The sequence below is a fragment of the Trichosurus vulpecula genome, chromosome 9 (assembly GCF_011100635.1).
Source record: "Trichosurus vulpecula isolate mTriVul1 chromosome 9, mTriVul1.pri, whole genome shotgun sequence".
Lineage (NCBI taxonomy): Eukaryota > Metazoa > Chordata > Mammalia > Diprotodontia > Phalangeridae > Trichosurus > Trichosurus vulpecula.
In genome coordinates this window covers 132,113,767-132,134,911 of record NC_050581.1, presented here as the reverse complement: position 1 = coordinate 132,134,911, position 21,145 = coordinate 132,113,767, and the positions used below count along the sequence as shown (strand labels likewise).

At 39.3% G+C, this 21,145-nt stretch overlaps 1 protein-coding gene across 4 annotated transcripts in view; it reads left to right on the top strand.

Annotated features, from left to right (window-relative positions):
* Positions 1–21,145, top strand: part of GRB10 (growth factor receptor bound protein 10) — a 278,478-nt gene that overhangs the window by 108,605 nt on the left and 148,728 nt on the right. For 3 of the 4 annotated variants that reach the window (XM_036737462.1, XM_036737459.1, XM_036737460.1), the window contains one exon: positions 11,367–11,460. Coding sequence is in view for 3 of the 4 variants with exons in the window: in XM_036737459.1 (XP_036593354.1) it covers positions 11,367–11,460 (94 nt within the window). In the remaining variant the exon portion in view is untranslated. Of the gene's footprint in view, positions 1–11,366; positions 11,461–16,585; positions 16,655–21,145 lie in introns of all 4 variants that reach the window. The other variant, XM_036737461.1, reaches the window with a different exon arrangement.

Below are 21,145 nucleotides of genomic sequence, written 5' to 3'. Positions count from 1 at the left end.
CTTTCTAAAATAGAAGTTTCATAAGGGCAAAGAACAATTCATATCTAAACTGAGTATATCCCCCATTGTGTAAACAATGATCTGTACATAGTAGGTTTTTAATAAATATTTTTGAGTTAAGCTCAATTGACCTTTAACTTGTCTCACACTATTCTAATCTAATGATTAAAAAGTTTAACAATTAACATCTTGATTTTCCATAAAACAAGTTAGAGCATTATTGCATGAACCTAGCAGTTAAGAAATTTTTGCCCTACATCGCTTCTTTTATTCTTGTCAGGGTCCTTTTTCTATACTAATCTCTATGAAAGAGCAATAAGAAGGAAGGGAGTAAGCATTTATTAAGCACCTACTGTGTGCTAAGCACTCTACAAAGATCATTTCATTTGATCTTGTGAGCTGCTAGTTCAATTTCCCAATCATTCAACAAGCATTTAGTAAGTGTTTTCTGTATGTATGCTAGGTACTTGGATTACAAAGATGAAAATGTTATAGCCTTTTGTCTTCTAGGAAAACACAAGAGAGGTAGCAAAGTGTGGTAAAAAGGACATTGGTTATAGACTCAGGACTTGGTTTTTGAATCCTGGCTCTGTGACCCTGGGCAAATCATTCAACCTAAATCTTCTTATCTAAAACAAGGGGGTTGGATTAAATAACCCCTAAAGGCCACCTATGATCTATGATCCTGTGGTCAAGACCATAGCCCACTTAGATGATTGAGTGATTGCTAAAAACAGCCCCCAGTTATGATGGAATTCTTTGAATTGCAAGACAGCGATGGACTTAGCAAATGAACAAAAGAAGGCAGTGGAAAATTTTCACATAACCTCTGTCCCCCAGAAGTTCATGACAAATCTCATTTCTGTCCTCTACTCTCCTCCTCTTCCTCCTCCTTTTCCTCTTCTTCCTCTTCCTCCTGTCCTCTCCCAAGATTGCTAGATTAGGAACATCTCATATGTAAAATTTGTTAGGTACTTTGATGAAATGTGGGTAAATCCTCTCATGTTATTCTTGTAGAGAAGGTAGAGAGCTATCAGCTCGATGACATAGTAGATTTAGGTAGATTTGGACCTGGGTGAGCATCCCTATCCAAGTTGGCTATGTAGGAAGGAAAATCATTTATGCAGTGCCCTAGGTATCCATGCCTCATCCTATATTGTAGTTTAGCATTTTTATTACCACCCAAATCTGCCTTGATTAAGGCATAGCAGTCTACTTCTCCAGTCTGCCAAAGACACAAATCCAAAGGGAATAGATATCACACAGCCTGACCCCATAATGGTCTCCACAGATGGAAATTTTGGGCCAAATCTAATAAGGTAAAATTTAATGGCAATAGATTCTTACACTTGCATTCAGGAAATGAGCTTTACAAATGCAAGATATGAATCGACAAGTATTTATTATGGGGGAAGTGTGAAGCACGGTTAGTGGGAGTTCATCTGGGGAAATCTAAGGTTTCCGTGGATTGCAAACTTCATACGAGTCAACAGCAAGCCATAAGAGCCATGTTGACTTAGGCTGCATCAAGAGAAGCTGTTGGCTAAGGGAGATGCTAGTCTTGTACTCAGCCTGGTCCATTGTGTTTAGTTCTCATCATCACATTTTAGGGGGGACATTGACAATTTGAGATTCCATGATGCTGCTGAATGCTCTTCTTCCACCTCCCTCTTTCCCTTTCTGCCTCTTCTTCTTCCTCCCTCCTCCAAGATTAATCACTTGGAATTACCTTCTTTTGCCACTAGATGTCATTCAGGCACAGTTTTCAAATTAATTAGGTGGAAAAAAATTGTCTTCCTTTTGGGTAAATGTGATGTATATGTTTTTTGAGACAACATATTCATGTAACTCTTTGGGAAGAGTTTAAAAAAATAATACTTTTTTAGACTTTGATGACCTACCACTAAATTCTTAGCAGAATTTTCAGAAGTGGTACCAGCCAGGGGTCAGTCCATAACTTTGAAAGAACAGTGTGACATGACCATTCAACACTTGTGCCCTCAAAATACCGACTACACTGTGTGGTTCAGGGCCAACTGAATACAATTCAAAGGATACATCTTGGCTGTTGACATTTAAAAAAAGTGATTCCATTCAGCAGTGGGGAGTCAGTTTTAAACAACTTCATTAACAGAAACCATTTAAGAGGTAACAAAAGCTTCTTATATTGCATACATTTTCTTCTTTCAGTATTTATCAGGAGATTCCCATGTGTCATGTGACACAATCCTGAACACACAGAATATAGGAATGACAACACATTTTCTATTTTTTTCTTTGTTTTCTGTGGGGGAGAAGGGAAGGAAATTGGGGTCAAGTGACTTGCCCAAGGTCACACAGCTAGTAAGTGTGTCAAGTATCTGGGGGCGGATTTGAACTCAGGTCCTCCTGACTCCAGGGCTGGTGTTCACATTTTCTATTTGGATAGTTTTGTGGGCAAGGAAGGCAGTCTGGGTAAATGCACAGATAACTAGGATACACACATACTCAACATGAGATTATCCCAATGAAGGCATTTTTCATTGGCATCAATCGTACATTATAACCAAATCCCATTATAAAGTTTTGAAACCTTGCTTTACCATCATTTGTTTACTTGTAACATGGTACCTGTAGGAGTAACTGCTCCTTGTAACACTTTTCTGCCTAACATCAAGTTTTTGCGGAGCCATTTTTGATGTTCGGCAGGGTATGCCTGTATAAGTTAGGCTCTGGTAAGGGCTTAAGAATAAACGGACAGGAGCAAGCCATGAGAAATTCAAAGAAAAGGGGAGGCTATTTTGAGCTTTACTGATTGACTTTAAAGTGGGGGGAGGCACGCCCAAAACTTGGTGAGATTGAAAAAGCAGACAACTTGAACATTTTTCTAGTCTAGAAAGAAAGAAGAAAATGTGAAAACTAGTTCTTTGCACAAAATACTTTATCTTTTATGTTTATCTGATACGTATTTTAAAAATTTATTCCATTTTAAAAAAATACAGAAAATACTTATAATGAAAAATTAACCCAAAATTCAAAGGTTATGTTTACTGTGGATTTGTAATTTAATTTTTAAAAATCCACCATGAATAATTTTGTTTTAGTTAATAATAATTATTGTTTTCTAATAATACAAGAAATATTCCAATAGAGATTACATTTTGAGTTAGAAATGGTTCATCTCTTTGTTTTCACAAATAATTGACTTATTCAACCTTGGTAAATACAGTGACTCAATCATCAGTTAGTTTTCTGATGTAGGTGTAAAATGTGCTCAGGAAAAATAAAGAAATATCACTGCTTAAAAATGTGGACTAACCAAACCACAGAGTTAAGCGTCTGTTCAGTGCCTACTGTATACGGTGGACTATACCAGGTTGTGATTACACCTGCCTTCAAGGAACTTTCTCTACTGAAGAATATCACAGGTAACCATAAGCAAATCAAGCAGATTGGATGAGGGAGCAAAAACTAACCCCTAGGAGGGGTAAGGAAAGGCTTCACTTGGGGGTGTGGTGGGGGGGGTGCTTCACCTGATCTTACTCTTAATAGGCTGAGGAGAGAGAAATCATTTGAAGTATGTGGCATGCTAGCCTCGTGCAAAGGCACAAGGTGTGATAAAGGATGCCGAGTAACAGAAACAGGAGGCCTATTTGGCTGGACTATAGAGTGTATGAAAGGGAGTAGCATCAAATGAGTCTAGAAAAGTAAGCTAGAACCCGATCGTGCAGGACTTTAAATACCAGGAAGAGAAGTTGGTGTTTTTATCTTGAGACAATAGGGAGCCATTGAAGATATCTGAGTAAAGGAATGGCACGAACAGAGTTGGTCTCTAGGAACAATCTCCCCCAAGCACCGTAGGAATCATCATCAATTCAACCCCTTCATTTTATACGTTATGGAAACTGAGGCCCAGAGAGGTTAAGGACTGGTGGTCACACAAGGGGATGATCAGCACTGGATTTGAAACAGAGGACCTGGGTACTGATGTGAGCTTTGCTATTTACCGTTTGAGTCACTTCAGGCAAGTCAGTTTGCTTCTTCATCTGTAAAATGAAGACCAGGTCTAGAAGTTCTCCAAATTCCTTAGAACATTTAGAGAAGGAAGGGACCCTAGAAACGATTTAGCTCAAACCGCTCCCCCACCGCCGCCTTCTTTTACAGATGAATGAATAAACTGAGGCCGAGAATGGTTAAATGATTTGGTCATGGTTACTTGGGAAGCAACTGGCAGTGGCAGGATTTGAACCCAGGTTCTCTAATTCTAAAGTTCTTTCTGTTTTTTGTGTCATGCCTGGTGTTAGATCATGGGAAATGAAATGACAAAGCTATTCTGCAAGGGTTCTAGGGTTGCGGATTTGGAGCTGGAAGTGGATAGAACACTGGACTTGGAAGAAGATCAGAGTTCAAATGTGACCTCAGATACCTGCTGCCTTTGCTTGCCTCAGTTTCCCCATCTGTAAATTGGGGATAATAATAATGATGGCAGTGACTTTCCAGGGTTGTTCTAAAGATAAAAAGAGATAACATCTGTGAAGGTTTTGCAAACCTCAAAGGTATGATGATATGGGGCGGCTAGGTGGCGAAGTGGACAGAGCCCTCGGCCAGGAAGACTTGAGTTCAAATCCAGCCTTAGATACTTACTAACTCTAGGACCCTGGACAAGTCACTTAACCTCTGGCTGCCCCTCACCTTCCTCATCTGTAATTTGGGGATAACCCCTGCTGGGGTTGTTGTGAGGATCAGAAGGGATGAGATTTGTGAAGCGCTCCACACAGTGCCTGGCGTATAGTGAGTGCTCTGTAAATGTTAACTAGGATGATGAAGGTGGTGATGATGATGATGGTGGTGATGGTGATGATGATGTCAGTGATGATGATGAAGATGGTGATGGTGATGATGATGTCAGTGATGATGAAGATGGTGATGGTGATGAAGATGAGGTCAGTGGTGATGATGATGAAGGTGGTGATGGTGATGATGATGAGGTCTGTGATGATGATGATGAAGGTGATGATGATGATGAGGTCAGTGATGATGATGGTGATGATGAAGATAGTGGTGGTGGTGATGATGATGTCAGTGATGATGATGATGATGATGATGATGATGTTGTCAATGGCCAGCCTCCTCATTTTGCCCATGAATAAATTGATTAGGCCGGGTCCTTTTAATTCCAAAAGGAATGCTCATCCTATTGTATCACACTTTCTCTTAGGAGCCAACTCAGGAGCTGAAAAGGATCTCCTTTCCTCCTGAAGGACCTGAATGCTTTATTTCATTTTGGATGAAATCTCTGCCACCCAGACTCCTAGATAGGTAGAGAGGAGGTACTTCAGAAGTCCAAAAGGCAGAAGAAGCAGCCCTTGCTTTTTTTTCTTCCTTAAAATGGATTTGAAACCAAAGATGAGTCTGTCCTGCCTTCTTGGAGAGCCAAATAAAGACTGTCCCTTTAAAAGGATCCCAAGCTATAACAATAACATGGCTTTTAACCTGGCTCCACTGTCCAGTTTTTGATTCCTTGGCACCTGGCAAGGGGCCATAATTTGTCTTGGAACCATGATCTTATATAAATAGTTATACTTAACCTTCCAGGCATTGCGAGGAATCTTTTCAATGACATAGGAGCCACATTTTTCCCCTCATGGCCCCAGACTGCTTTGAAAGACATGCCTTTGTTACATCAGTCCCACTTTTAAAACAAAACCAAACAAAACAATATGATTCCCCTCTCCTGATTTTTCAAGACGCTATTTCTGGGCCGCAGCTCGTGGCAGCTGATGAAAAGCCTTTTAGAACGGCCCTTTTGGAGTCCATAGTTGAAAGACAGTGAAGAGGAGTGGGGAAAAAATGGTTCAGCCATTCTCCTTCAGGGGAAACCTGGACTCAGGTCCAGTGTCTGTGGACGCATCTTAGGGGTGGGTGGGCGGGCAAGGCCCTTCATCTCTCAGGGCTCCTCGCATGCCTCTAAGACGCTTAAACATTAATAAACAACTCAGAACTTGCTGACCTGCATCTCTGCAGTATGTTCCCATACTGATGAAATCATAGGTGTGGTCTGGAAAAAAAAAAGTGTGTTTATGGACAAATTAGGAATTCGTCATACCTCTTACATGGAATTCCAGAATAATTTGCCATATCAACCTCTTGGTCTTTGACAGCCCCTCAGGGAAGTTTGGTAGAATTTCATGAATTAGCGTGGGCTTGAACGTCTTCAGGGAAGTGAAAGTTTCTGGAAAAATAGGGATTATAATCTGGGTCGGGGGAGGGAGCAGGGGTTGAGGGTGGAGCTAATTTGGCCCCAGCTTGATCTGCCATATGTTATTGAAGCTAATGCACCGTAGGTTGTCTCCTTAATTTGTAGCCTCTTAAGGGGACATGGGGGGGGGGATGTAGTTTAGAGGAAAGAATACTTGACCTGGATTTAGGATGGCCTGAGTTCAGATCTTGCCTCCAGTATTTGCTGTTTATGGGATGCTGGGCAAGTCACTGAAATTTCCTGGCCTCAGTTTCCTCCTCAGTAAATACGGGGATACCGACCTCACTGGGTGGCTTTGTTACACAAATAGAATTAAGTGGAGTGGAAATGCTAATATTGAGTACTTCATGTTTGCTGAATACTCTTAAACTCTTGGGGGTAGAAGTGGAAAAATATTATTGTTATATCATTTTATATTTATATATTATATGTAATATCTTATATATATACATTATATTGTCAATGGCCATTATAATATATGTTATATATAATATATATAACATGCAGTATATTGTATTATATGGTGTATTATTGCATTACTATTGTATATTATTATAACTCTCCTAATATTATTAGGAGAGATAATACATAAAGCAGAGTTCAGCTTCATATCAGGCAGACAGAAGGAAAGGCTGGGTATCTGTTAGGATCTAGAGGGCAAAGCAGCGGGGAAAATGTAAGGCCCCATGCCATCTCACCAGGGTGGGAGAGTGGGCCTCTTGGCACATCTTAATGTTAGCTGTAATTACGGTATTGTGATATTTACTTTATTTCTTTAATTATGGTATGACACGTTAATTCTTGCTGCTGTCGGTATTCCTTCTTCTCTAGCATTTCCAGCTACTTGTGAGTCACTGTGAGCTGGGAAATAACTAAACTCATTAGAATCTTGTGTAAAGTAAGAATAAATAGGCTCTGACTAAGTGATGAGAACTGCCTCTGAGGTTAACGCATGAACTTAGTGCTTGCACTTTATAGCACTTGCTTTCCTTGTTCGGAGGCCTTTTTTGCTTACCTTCCCAGTTTTCACTGTGTTCTTGATAATTAAGCTCTCCAGATAAGTGAACTCTAGATAAGAAAAGTCCTTTTGTACAGAAAGATATTCGTTGTCTATATCTCTCCATTCTGGGCATGGGACTGGCCTAGAGGTCAGAGTAAACATTAGGCAAGTCCAGGACCTACTTTGTTTCTATTCCAAGACATCTTCTGGATTGGACTGGAACACAGCACCCTCAGGAGGGCTTATAGGTGTGTGGATTATTTCACTAAGTTAGGGTTGTGGACCAGGATCATTTTTAATACCTCTAGTTAATGCAGACTCCTCTGTTTCAAATTTAAAGTCCTTCAAAGCTTTTATACCTTTGTTATAAATTACTCCCCTTTATATCTTCTTTAATCTAGCCAAACTGGCAGCCTTGCTGATCCTCCAGTGTCACTTTCCATCTCCCACCCCCACAACTTTGTCCAAGGATTCCTTCTTGCCTGGAATGTACTCTCTCCTTACCACGTGTCTCCCCCCAACACTCCCCCTCCCCGCTCAGCTTCAAGGTCAAACATTTTTTTTTCTTCCTCTGCCCCACCCCAGAAAAAAAGTAATTGGAATAAATTAATAAAGTTTTTGCAGGATTACATAGCATCTTGCCCCTGTGAACCTCCCAACAACCCAGTGTGGTGAGTGTCGCAAGTATTATTTTTAGGCTTCCACTCAGAGAAGTTGAGGAATCTGCTGAAGGCCTCTCATGAATAGCAGAGCCAAGGCTAGGCCTTGCGACTTCTATTCCAGTGGTTTCTGCTTCTACTGTATCATCCTTCCTCATATGCTGCTGCTGTGCTGCTAGGTGGGCCCAGATACTAGCTGTGTGACCTTGGACAAGTCACTTAATAACCTCTCTATGCCTCATTTTCCTCATCTATAAAATGCAAATGATAATAACTCCTATCTTTTGCTGGATTGTTGTATATAGGTCAAAGGAGATAACATGTAAAGCGCTCTTCAAACCTTAAAGCTCTATATAAATACTAGACATTGTTATTGATTAGTATTACTACTCCTTTAAATTTTTTGATCCGTGCATATCTCGATAATTTTTTAAAAAATTTTTTACACTCTGTTAAAATAAGGACATTTTGCCTCCGGTTTTGATCCTCTTCCAGAGTTCTTTGAGGCATTGTATTTATCATATATTGGTGAGCCAATTCAACTCTACATTTTCCTCCTTTCTTCATTTCACCGATTGTATCTGGCCAAGCCTCCTCTTTGGATCCCTCCTACCATTCACACATGTGCTGCTGAATGAAGATGGAGACTATCATGCGACCGTTCTGATTGGTTCCACTGTAAACTGATGTTACACAACATAAAGTGGGCCCTCACTGCTGCTCGGCAATCCTACTAGACCTCCATTATTAATTCACTGTCCCACTCTCCACAAAGGCTCTTCTAAACATTTTTCTTTCTCCTCAGACCTCTGATGCCTGCCTCTCCCCTCACTCTCATATTTTACAGAAAAAGAATTGATTCCGTCCCATCAGCTCCACCTTTTCTCGTCTTCCCCATCTCTTATCACTCACATACCTTCTGCCGTCATCTCCTCCTCCATGAACCCTGTCTCACAGGATGAGGTTTCTTTATGCTTTACCAATGCTAACCTGTCTGCCTACTCAAGTGACCCCATTTCATTCTGTCTCCTTCAGAAGATTGTTCCCTCAATCATTCACACTCATTGCTTATTTTCAATTCTCTTCCTGGCTACTGGCTCATCCCTCTCTGTCTACAAACATGCCTATGTCTCCCCTATCTTGAAAAAACCCTTATTTCCATTGCTAATAACTGTTGTCCTAAATCTTTCTTGCCCTTTCTGGCCAAACTCCTTGAAAATACCATCTGCAATATGTGATTCCCCTTTCTTTCCTCTCATTCTCTTAACTCCCTACAGTCTGGCGTCCAGCTTTGTCATATCACCAAAACTGCTCTCTTCAAAGTTATCAGTGATCCCTTTATTGCCAAATCAATGGTCTTTTCTCAATCTTCATTCTCTTCTACTTTCTATGTTGATCACCTCACCTCCATAAAATTCTGTTCTATTTAGGTTTTTGGGGTATGACTCTTGCTTGGTTCTCCTCCTACCTAGCTGACCACTCCTCCTCTGTCTCCTTTGCTGGAATCTTATCCAGATCATGCCCTTTAGCTGTCAGTCTCCCACAGGGCTCTCTCCTGAGCCCTCTTCTTTGCTCCCTTTGTACTACTTCACTTGGTGATTTCATCAGCTAACATGGATTTATTTGCCATCCATATGCTGATGATTTTCAGATCTACCTGTCCTGCCCCAACTTCTCTGACCTCCAATCTGTCTTTCAGACAACTTGAACTGTTAAGCTTAATATGTCCAAAACAGAACTCATTCATTTTCTTTCTCCCTAACCCTTCTCCTGCCTTCCCTATATCTGCAACACTATCCATCCTGCCGGTACCTCAGGCTTGAAACCGCGGTATCATCCCCTGCGCCTCACAGTTGCTCATATCCTGTCACCCATCTATCCTATTTCTCATACTCAACCTGTTGCCAAGGCCTGCCTTTCACCTTTTCAACATCTGTTGAATATGCTTCCTTTTCTCCTCTGGCACTGTCACCACTCTAGTGTAGGGCTCTTATCACCTCCCACCTGGACTATTGTCATGATGTGCTGGTGGGTCTGCCTGTCTCAAGTCTCTCCCCACTCCAGTCCATCCTCCATTCAGCCACTAAAGCACTAAAGGACTGGTCCAACCACACCCTTCCCATATCCAAGAAATGCTAGTGGCTCCCTATCACATCTGGGATCCAACACAAAGTGTTCTGTTGAGACTTCAAAGCCCTTCATAACTTAGCTCCTTCCTACCTTCTAGACTTCTACCTTACTCCCCAAAACATTCCCATTGATCCAGTGACACTGGCCTCTTTAGTCTTCCATGTCCTGACTTTGGGCATTTTGTTTGGCTGTCCCCCCATGCCTAGAACACTCCCTGTTCTCTTCCCAGATAGCAGACCTCCCTGGATTCCTTAAAGTCCCAACTAAAATCTCACCTTCTACCAGAAGCCTTCGCCAGCCCCTCTTAATTCTAGTGCCTTCCCCCAGTTGATTATGTCCTATTTATCCTATACATAGTTTGTTTGCCTATGTTTGCTTGTTTTCTCCTCCATTAGATTGTAAGCTCCCTGAGGGCAAAGACTGTCTTTTGCCTCTTTTTGTATCTCTGGCACTTAGCATATTGCCTGGCATGTAGTAGGTGCTTAATAAATATTGATCAATTGAATAATTGATTATAAGGTTTTGTATATGAAATTTCGGATATAAGTGTATTGTCAAAGAAACTCTTTAAAACTACTTTCACTAGACATCTGTCTTAGGTGGAAGGAAGGAGGGCTTACTCCAAAAATATCAGTAGTCATTATGGAAGACTCATGTGCGGTATGAAATTAGGATGTAGAAATTAGAATGCAAGACAGTAGCCAGGCAGACCAGAGCAGCCTCTGGATACCTACAGCTTCAATACATTGTTTGTTTCACTGCCATTTTGATTTTATGCTTTTCTTTAGGCTATTCCCTATGCCCAGCAGGCCCATTTCTGCCTTCTCTGCCTGTTGGATTCAAACAAGTAGCAATCCTTTTAAAGTGTCCATTCAGGAAAATCATTTGTGCTGGAAAAAGTAGTTCATATTTATTCTAGCACCCCTGAGGAATTCTGTCTCCCAACTGTGTCTCCTGTGGCCATAAGTTTCTTCATCTATACAATGAGGAGTTTGGATTAAGCTCTCTTCTAGCTCTAAAATAATCATTCTATGCCTGATGTCATTTTGTACTTAGTTTCCCATCTTTGGAGTATTGTAAAGATGACCGATGGGTAGCCCACAATCTTTGTTGTTTATAAGGAGATTTCAAGAGAATGAGAGCCGGGTCCCCAGCACATTAGATGAATTCTCTGTGATGGACTGATGGGGTATAGGGACGATGAGTCCCTACAGGTATGATGGAAGTTGTAGTTTGCAACATAGATCCATATGTTGGAGATCTCACACAATGCCCTAGAGCTTATAGTTCCTGGAGAACGTGAAATTCATGATTTAATTAGGCTTCTCTGCTTTTTTAGGACAAGGTAGATCAGACTTCTACTCACGGTCAGAGCGAACTAGTGGAACCTGGATTCCAAGAACAACCTGCCCGAGTCGCCTTAAATCACCAAGGTAAGACTGAGTGAAAAGTGGGCCATGGGAAATGGATATGATAGTGCTGGCAGTGTTGTGTTTCTATCTGTAACCTCAGGGGAAAAAAACCCCAGTTAATAGCGTTTCTTCTCAAAATTAAAATGGCTGTTTTAAGCAGTAATACGAAAATTGAAGTATTGCCTTTTGTCTAGCAAGTGGTCCAAAGAAGAGATGTTCTTATGAGTAAGTCTGAATCTTGGCATGTATTTTAGTCAGCCGCTGGCTTAGAACAGAAGTGCAGAAGGTGTAGCAAGAATCCATTTTGAAATCTAAATTGTAAGTGTGTTGTGGGCAGGCCTGTAGAAGCACCTCCGTATTCCAAACTCTTGCCTTACAAACGATATCTATGCACAAACCACTATGTTCACTCCTTCCTTACCTTCCCACTCACCTGCTACCAGCGGAATCCCCGCTGATGAAATTTCTTAAGATTACAGTATTTGATACCTGGAAGTGACCTTAAAGATCATCTAAGCCAAATTAATTTTTTTCAGATGAAGAAGTTGGGGCCCTGAAGGCTAAGTGCCTAGTGTAATAACAGACTCCTAACAAACGTCCTACCTCTACTTGATCCCCTCACTAAACTATCTTTTAGAGAGCTACAAGATTTACCTTCCTTGTGTATAGATTTGGGCTTGGCACGCTCTTGTTCAAAACTCTTCAGTGATTCCTTAGTGCTATCAAGGTCAGGATTCCTTTAGTTGACATTCACAGGGTTCCATAAGCTAGTGCTACCCTCCTTTCCAGGTTTAGTTTAGATAACTCCCTATTCACAAACTCCATGCTACAGTCAAACTCGCCTACCTTGTGCGTTGTTCCTTTCATTGCCACTGCTACTTTTATGTTTTTTGTTTATGCTGTTCCCCTGTGCCTGGCATACCCACCCCCTGCCTTCTCTACCTGCTGCGTACAAACTGATGCGGCCTTTAAAATCCACCTTGAATGTTACCTCCTCCAAGAAGCTTTCCTTGATACCTTTTGTTGGTAATTACCTTTTCTCTTGCGGCACCACAAAGCACTTCATACCTCTCTTATCATGTCTTGTTTAACTATTTATGAATGTATTATCCTCCCACTAGATTGTGAGGGAAGGGACTAGATCTTAATATAAACTTTATATATCCTTCCATTATCCCCTTTATATGGAAAATAGGTACTTGATAAATATTTGTTGAAATTTTTAAAAGTCACTTGTCTAGTCAGTTGCTGAGCTTGGGACTAAGCCCTTGTCTCCTGGCTCTCAGTTTAGTGTTTCTTTATCTCATGGATTAAATAGTATTTTAATGGCTAGCCTGGGAGCCTAAACACCATTTAAAACACTTTTATGGAAGAGAAGACTTAACACCTCTATATGATGAATCCTTTCTGAAAAAAAAAAAAAGAATTGGCATGTACTAGAAATGGTTATAATAATGACTAGTTTGATGATAATGGCTATTACTACCACCACCACCACCACCAATTATTATTGTATTATTGTTTTTATTATAGCGAACTCTTATATAGTGCTTGTAGATTTGTACTGTACTTTCTACATGTCATCTCATTTGATCCAAATAATATGGCAGAGAATGAAATTGAGTACCTTTTAACAGGCGCAAAAAGCTAGTGACCGATTTGGGAGTTATCTTTGACTTGGCTCTCTGTGCACAGTTAGATGGTCAACTTGTCTCAGAACAGAAATTATGATAAATAAGAAGAAAGAATAGTCATGAGAAAAGATATGGTGCAATTGAGATGACTTACTCTGAATTATTTAAATAAACTATTGAAAAATTAAAAGTGGGAAATATCCAAAAAAAAAATTGACATTGATTATAATAATTTCATCCAGAAGTAAAGCCAAAGCAAATTAGTTGCTAGAACAAGCAAACCAAAAGAACCCAGAAAGTGCCTTAGTCAGCAAACATTTGCCTTATTTGCCAAATGGAAAGAGATGTCAGCCAAAGGCAATACTGGGTTAGAACATAAACTTGTCTGTAAACTCTTAAGAAGGTTGATGGATGATTGTGAGCGGTATCATCTCATAAAGCGGAGAAAATCAGTGGAGGGTAAAACCAGTTTAAAGAAAGTTTGGCAAGATACTCAGCTTTGCAGAGTCATTTTTAAAGGCATTCGAGTATGAAAATGAGGAGTACTGCAAACAGAATAAAAATGGAAAATATTTGCAAAAAAAAATCATTTAAACAAACTGTTTTCTTCTTCGAGGACAATGGAACCACCATGCTTAGACCCTAGGATCACAATCCCTGAGGGGTTTGTAGAGGGGAGAGAAATGGCACCAAAGGAAAAAAAAAGCACACCAAAAAACAAAAACAGAACAAGCAGCCAGACTGGATCAATTTACGTAGAGTAGGAGCTCTATCCTGGAGACAAATACAGTTACAAAGGCATTGAAGGACTGATAGATATATAAGGAAATCTGAGGGAGGAGAAGGTATCAAATTAATGTAAAAAATCTTGAACCTTATTAATATGAAAAAAGTAATAAAAAGAACATTATTAACTCCCATCCTGTATACCCACTCTTCTTCTATACGAAATCTTTAGGGAGGTCATTTAAATATGAATTAAATGCACCCTGGATGACAGTATTAGTAGGGAATAAGCAGGCTTTCTTTCACAAATGATATATAACTCTGTAACACATCTCACAATTGACTGAAGGTCCCATAAGATTACTTTATATTGATTACCCAAAAAAACCATTTGCTTTGGTAGAACAGAACATTGCCTTATAGGCTCTACTACAAGAAAGCATGTATCAGAATCAGAAAATGTATTAACAAAACTAAGCCCCATTTGGTGATTCTCCCAATTTTAGGTGAGGCCTAAAACAGGGTGATGTATGCTTGCCAAAAGCATTTCCCATTGTGGTAGAGGAGATCTAACACAGAGTCCAGGTCAAGGAGGGAACCTTTGTGGATTGTGAGATTGTTCAGATGCTTCTGTTTGTTGGTGACATTGTGTTAATTGAATCAAGTCCCAAGACACTGTAGAGCTTCCTGGAAGATTTGTAATGCCCTCAGAGGATTTTAGACTATCTAGTAATACAGATGGACTAAATAGAAAATCTATTGACCAGATTTTTACTTGCACCTGAATGGATACCCAATAGGACTTGTCTAATATGTATCTGGGACAGATGGCCAGTGGGCTGGGGACCCAGAGTGGAAAAGAAGTAACGGAGAGAACTAAAGCACTTCTACTGATCTTGACCTTCCCATAAAAGCAAAAGCCCAGCTTTTCAATAGAAACTTTTCACTAGTATTGTATGATTATGAGAACTGGAACACCACTGTCTCCTCTAAAGATCTAAAACTAAATATCACATTGAGGCAAAGGAAAGGTACAGGGTGGGTGTGAACAGGCTACAACCAATGAAGAACCCTTCAAGAGAAAGAGGAGTAAAGGCTGTCATCAGAGTGGTACAACAAGAAGAGAAGGTGGGCTGTGGTGAGAGCAATAGGTAGCAGATGGATGGCCAGAGTGCTACCTTGGTACAAGCAGGGAAGGCCTGCAGAATGATGCACACAAGAATAGCATAGAACAGGAAGACATAGATGGGTTTTGGGCTGCATCATTGAAGGAAATGTTTGAATGGATGAAATCACAGATTCATTTGCATGTTTGAGTATTTCTCTAGGGAAATGTGTTCTGAGTTCCAGATAAACCTTTTGAGATGTCTATTAGATTTCTTTATATACCCCACAATACCCAGTAAAATGTATGTAGGGTGTTCCAAAATATTTGCTAATCCACATGAACTAATTCATAAGTTAACTAAATCAGGAAAAAGAAACAATGTTGATGGTAATTGAAATGTGCAATTTGCAATGGCTTTTTGCAATGGCTGCTTCTAACAGTAGAGATCAATTCATTAGTGCATTCATCGATTTAACAAGCATTGTGTACCTATGATGTTCAAGGTGGCACACTGTATTAGTTTCTGGGGATATAAATACAAAAAAATCAAATGCCCCTATATTCAAATAGTTTGTATTTTAGTAGGGATACAACACATAGAAAAGGTAGCGCGTTCAGTTTAAGGAGAGAAAGCACATTACCAGCTATGGAGGGATCAGGAAAGTCTTAGATATATAGTAGGTGTCACCTGATCCAAGTCCAGTACTCTTTGGACTATGCCATATTCTCAACATGAGAGAAGCTGTGGGTAATTTGAGAGGTAAAGTGGGAATATATTTCCACAATGGAAATGTGGATTAGGTTTTCATGATGTCAGGTCTAGTCAGTAGAGTATAGTCTAAGAGTTTATGTGGAATTTTCACAACGAAAATAATTTCATTCAGTACATTTAGCATGAAACCATAGGGAAGCTGACCTTCAAATGAAAGGATGCAAATTCATGCAAAATTAGAAATAGTAGTACAAGTTTCAGGGACTTTATGGTCAAAATTCAGACCATTTTTTTTTTTGTTCAAAGGGCAAGGGTACCCTCTCTAAGTGCATCTTAATGGATGTTTTATGACCTTTTTCATGATTTTTTACTTTCTCTCTCATACTTACTGATCAAGTCCCTTCACATCTCTGTGTTCTTAGAAACTGTAAGACTATTGTGTTTTATAGCAGGTACAGTTCTGCATTGGTAAAGGGATTTTCCTCATCTAGGGCTTTCCTGTACCAAGAAGGTCACAGGTCCAGTCCCTAAGCTACCAAATCAGGATCTAAGACAAAAGGAAAAGTAAGACTGGGAAGTAGCTGTTAACCCTCAGTTGTTAGCATACAAGGAGAATAGCAGACGTTTGCATAATCACAAATGGCCAATGACCCAGAAATCATTTTTTATTTGATTTTGACACATGACCCTGTTCTTATATATGAATATTGATACCCATATGTGCTACTGAGTTTTCACTTCATACCCAGCAAACTGGAAAAACAAACAAAAGAAAGGAACAATCAATTTTGGAGAAGTTGTAGAAAGCTAGGCACAGTAAAGTATTATTAGTGAAGCTGTGAATTGTTGCAACTATCCCCAGGGAAGCCTGTTAAATTAACACCCAGGATAGGGAAAATGAGGCTAAGAGATTGGTGAAATTCTCCAGCAAGGCACTAAATCTTATTTTGTTTCTTCCCAAGTCAGACTGAACTCTGCTAATGAAAGAATATCCAGTTTCCTCTTGTCTGCAGATGCCATTAATTCAGCCTGCAGGTTTGTTTTGTTTTGTTTTGTTTTTTAACCCTGTCTCTCTTGGGTGGTGGCTGACAGGCAGGTGTGTCTTCTAAGTCTCTCAGGGAGGGAAGATCATTTGACCAAGATGCAGCTTGGTTAGTGACTCTCCTAATTTCTGAGTCATGAAAGGGCACGTTGTAAAAGCCCTTGGGTTCATTGACCCATGTGACCAGTGGCTAGCTGGCCATTTCTTTGCAATGCACCTGTTATTTAGAATGAAAGATTAACTGTGACTTTCCTTGACCTGTTACCTTCTCTCTGGCAAAGAGGATTTATTGCTTTCACTTGATTAACTTGTTCCTAAAGTAAGCAGCTTATTCTTGTTTGGCGGTTCCTAAAAAAAAGCTTTATCCTATTTTTGAGCATTATTTTGAATGAAGAGGAGAAGAAGAATTTCTCTTGGAAACAAGGGAGTTTCGGGTGTTGTGGTTTGCTCCTCTCTTCCACCATCGTTGGAGGCTCTATAAGTTGACATGTCAGTGGGTATGGACCTCTTAATGTTGATACATTGGTGTGGGATCTTGCCTCATTCTGAGACAGGCATTTGTTTCCTAATTACAATATCGCTTCCATATATAAAAGTCCAGTTTTCTTCAGCAGTTTTGCCCACCTGGGATTTTACTGAGAATCAAAATGCTAAAGAAGCCTTTGACAGGTTAGGATAGCTTAGCATGGTGCAGAAAGAAGGATCCCTGACTTGAAGGACCTGGGTTTTGATCCTGACTTAGCCACTTACTATTTGTGTGACATAGGCGCAAATCACTTAACCTCTTTGGTCTTCAGAATAGTCACTGGTATAATTGAGGGCATTGATGGAATGATCTCTAGGGTCTCTAAATCTGTGTTCTTAAGTCCTTGAGGCTCCCAGGCCTTCCTTCCTCAGAGACTGTACACACTTGTTTTCCACACTGTTCTAACCAGCTCAGGTTATGTAGGACTTGAGCTTATGCTAGATTTAGAAGCAGGAAATTAGAAACAGGCAGGAAGGTGGCACAGTGGATAGAGTGCCAGCCCTGGAGTCAGGAGGACCTGGGTTTAAAGACAGCCTCAGACACTTGCTAGCTGTGTGACCCTGGACAAGTCACTAAACCCTGTTTTCCTTAGTTCCTCATCTATAAAATGAGCTGGAGAAGGAAGTGGCAAGCCACTCCAGTATTTTTGCCAAGAAAACCCCAAATAGGTCAGGAGGAGTTGAACACGAATAGCTGACTAAACAGCAACAATAAATTAGAAATGTATACGGGTTAGCTACAGGTGGACTGAGTGAAAACAGTAATAATTGACAATTGTCAGAAAAGGAAGACATGGGAAATTTACCAAAAAAGAGACTTTAAAAAAAGCTTTCAAAAAAACTCAATATTCTTAGGTCATTTCGTGTAAAGGAAAATAGTCCTCTATTCCTCAGCAGCTCCAAAGGCGATAGAACATAAAAACATTTCTTGAGATAAGATTCTTCCATTTACTACTAGTGTGACTTTGGCAAGTTATTTATGTTTTCTGGACTTCATCTGTAAAATAAAGGGGTTGTACTTGATATTTGTCCGTTGTAGGTCTACATTATGTGACCTATGTTTACAAAGATAACTGAATTATAATACCACTGTGTATCTTAAGAAATTCAAGGAGTGTATAATGCATTTTATAGGCCTCTCCATACAACTAGTTTATTTTTATTTATTTATTTTTTAAAAATACTGGAATCTAGGGGAGTGAACTGTGAGCTGATCCAAAATGACTCTTTCCCATAATGATTCCAGGTAGCTTAGCTTTAATAAATTTATCCACTGGACATATGATATTGTGCCATCCAAAAGAGATATCAGAGTATAACTAATGTCAATTCTGTACCTGCAATGGATAGATGACCTAAATATTAAATAATGAATAATTTAAAAGTGGCTATAAGGGATAAATTCTTAATCACAAGGGATAAAAGCTATTATAAAAGATAAAATAGAAAATGTGATTATGTAAAATTGAAAAGCTTTTGTATAAACAAAACCAAGGCATCTAAAAGCCATTTACCAGTAGAGAAGTGGTAAAAAAGTATGAACAAGCAGTTCTGAAAAGAAATAGACTATGAACAAAGAATATTCCAGGTAACTAATAGAGAAATGGACAACAAAATGACCCTGGGCTTTCAGGTCACAACCAGCTAATTGGTGGTTGTTTAAAAAAAAACAACAACCCAGAATTGTAAATTTTGGCTGAGTTATGGAAAGATGGTCATACTGATGCATTGTTGGTGAAGCTGCGAATTGGTCTGACTATTCTTGGCAGCTTTGGAATTATGTGAATAAAGTGGTTAAAATGTCCATGTCATTTGACTCATATATTCCATTGTTAGGCATATATTTTAAGTTCTTAAAAAGAAAGACCCCATATACACCAAAGGCAAGAAAGGAGATAGTTCTCTTTGTACCTGGCACATGTGGACCATACATGGAATATTATGCCTATTTCTGAGTCCTACATTTTAAGAGGGTCACTGAGGGAAATCTTAAATTTGAGGAAGGTCAGGTGCGTGGATACTTTTACAGCAAGTTGGGGGCTTTTGGGAAGTTTTCCTTTATTACAACTTAAATCCTATTTAAGTGACAGTTTGTCCCTTTAAAAATTTCTCTTTTCATTTTGCATTTTTAAAAGACTAAAAAAATGAGCATATCCATATACAGTGGGAAAGGAGAGGATTGTACATGATGCTGTGATTCTCTAGCATGTAGAGCTTACTGTTCAAGTGTATATTCAATTCAACATAAGTTGTTTTTCCTAAAAATCAAATAATGGGTTTCTCTTTTCTCTTTGAATTTCTCAACATTTTGTACTTTTTGCTCTGTAAATTTAGAAGCCTCTTTAGTTATATGAATATAAACACACTTCTATCCCATGTAGCGTTTGGATTGAAAAATCTCCTTAGAATGAGAATTTGAATTTAATGAATTATAAGAGGGCAGCATAAGCCTTGGAAGAGAGAAACATTCAGCCAAACAACCATAATTTTTGTTATTGGTTAATCTCTTAGTCACTAGGCTTCCTGGTTCCCCTACTCTTGAAGTGACTGATTTCTACTGATACCCATCATATATAAATGTAAAAATGTTTTATCCAGCCTTTTCTGTTACTTAGCAGGTGCTCTGTTCACTTTCTATTTTGCCTTTCACACTTTGTACTTTATTACAAAATATTTTACTTCTCCATCTTTAATATCTCGCAGCTGTGTAAATATAGCTGACACGACCCTACTATTGATTACATCACCTATCTGCCTTGCCTATAAAAACTTCATGAATAGTAGGCTTATATTCTAGTTATGAAAATTATCTTGAAGATTTTTCTGTCTTTCAGTCTCAAATTTCTTTGACCAACCTGGTAGTTGATTATTTCTATTTATTCCCCATTTTTTTTGTAGAAACATCATTTTAAAAATAGAATTTAATTTCATATGTAACAGATTCTTTGCTTCTCACTAGCTTTGGAATAGACTAGTTTATTGGAGTTCTTTATAGCGCAGCTTTACTGTCTCTTTTACCAAATGTAAATATGTCTTATGAACCCCAATGGATTATTATCATTGACCCCAGGAAATTGACTCCATTCACTTATATGTAATCACCCGATCTAAACACTTGGCTTCTTTCACAGAAGCCTTTCTACTCTCTCGTGTCTTAGCAGTCCATAATAGTCATTGCAACTATTTCTTGGGGCTTGCTTATATTCTTGACATTGTAAGAATCTCAGAAGTTCATCTGTATTGATTTAGTGTGGAATTTCTATGTGCAGAAATGTCTATAATGCAATTTTCCCCCCTATAGATGGTCATAGTGCAGAATAAGACTATAAACCTAAATGGGATAATGACTAACTATATTAAGAGCAGGAATGTGACAAAACTAAAAATTTGAGAGGTCATCACTAAAAGTGGAAAAAAAAGTCATTTACAAAATAGAAGTGGGAAATAATTTTTTTCCAGGGGTCATTGTGCATATTTCTAGAAATTAGAGCCATTTTGGGGTTTGCCCCCTGATACATTTCAGCATCTCTGAACTACCCTGTCATACACTGGGTTTGGAGGGTCTTAGGAAGGTGATGAACTGCACTGCTGATATTTTGTCACTGTATTCCTTTGTGGGATGAGGCCTGGGAGGGAAACCAAAGTGTTAACCTCAGACCTGCCTTTCCTTATGGGACTATCTATCTTCATGACCCACTTGTGGATGCTATTCTCCTCTTAAAATTGATCAATCAATCAACATTTATTAACACCTACTATGTCAGGTACTGTGTTAAGCTGGGGATGCAAAAAAGAGGCCTGCCCTCATGTATTATCCAGAAGAGAATGTAAGATTCTAGCAGTGACCAGAGCATACGGAATAACTGTTATCTCTTGTTTGGACAGTTTGCATTTATTAATGCAGCCTAAAATGAATTACCTTGACTTTTGGGGTACAGCTAAATCACACCACTTGAAGT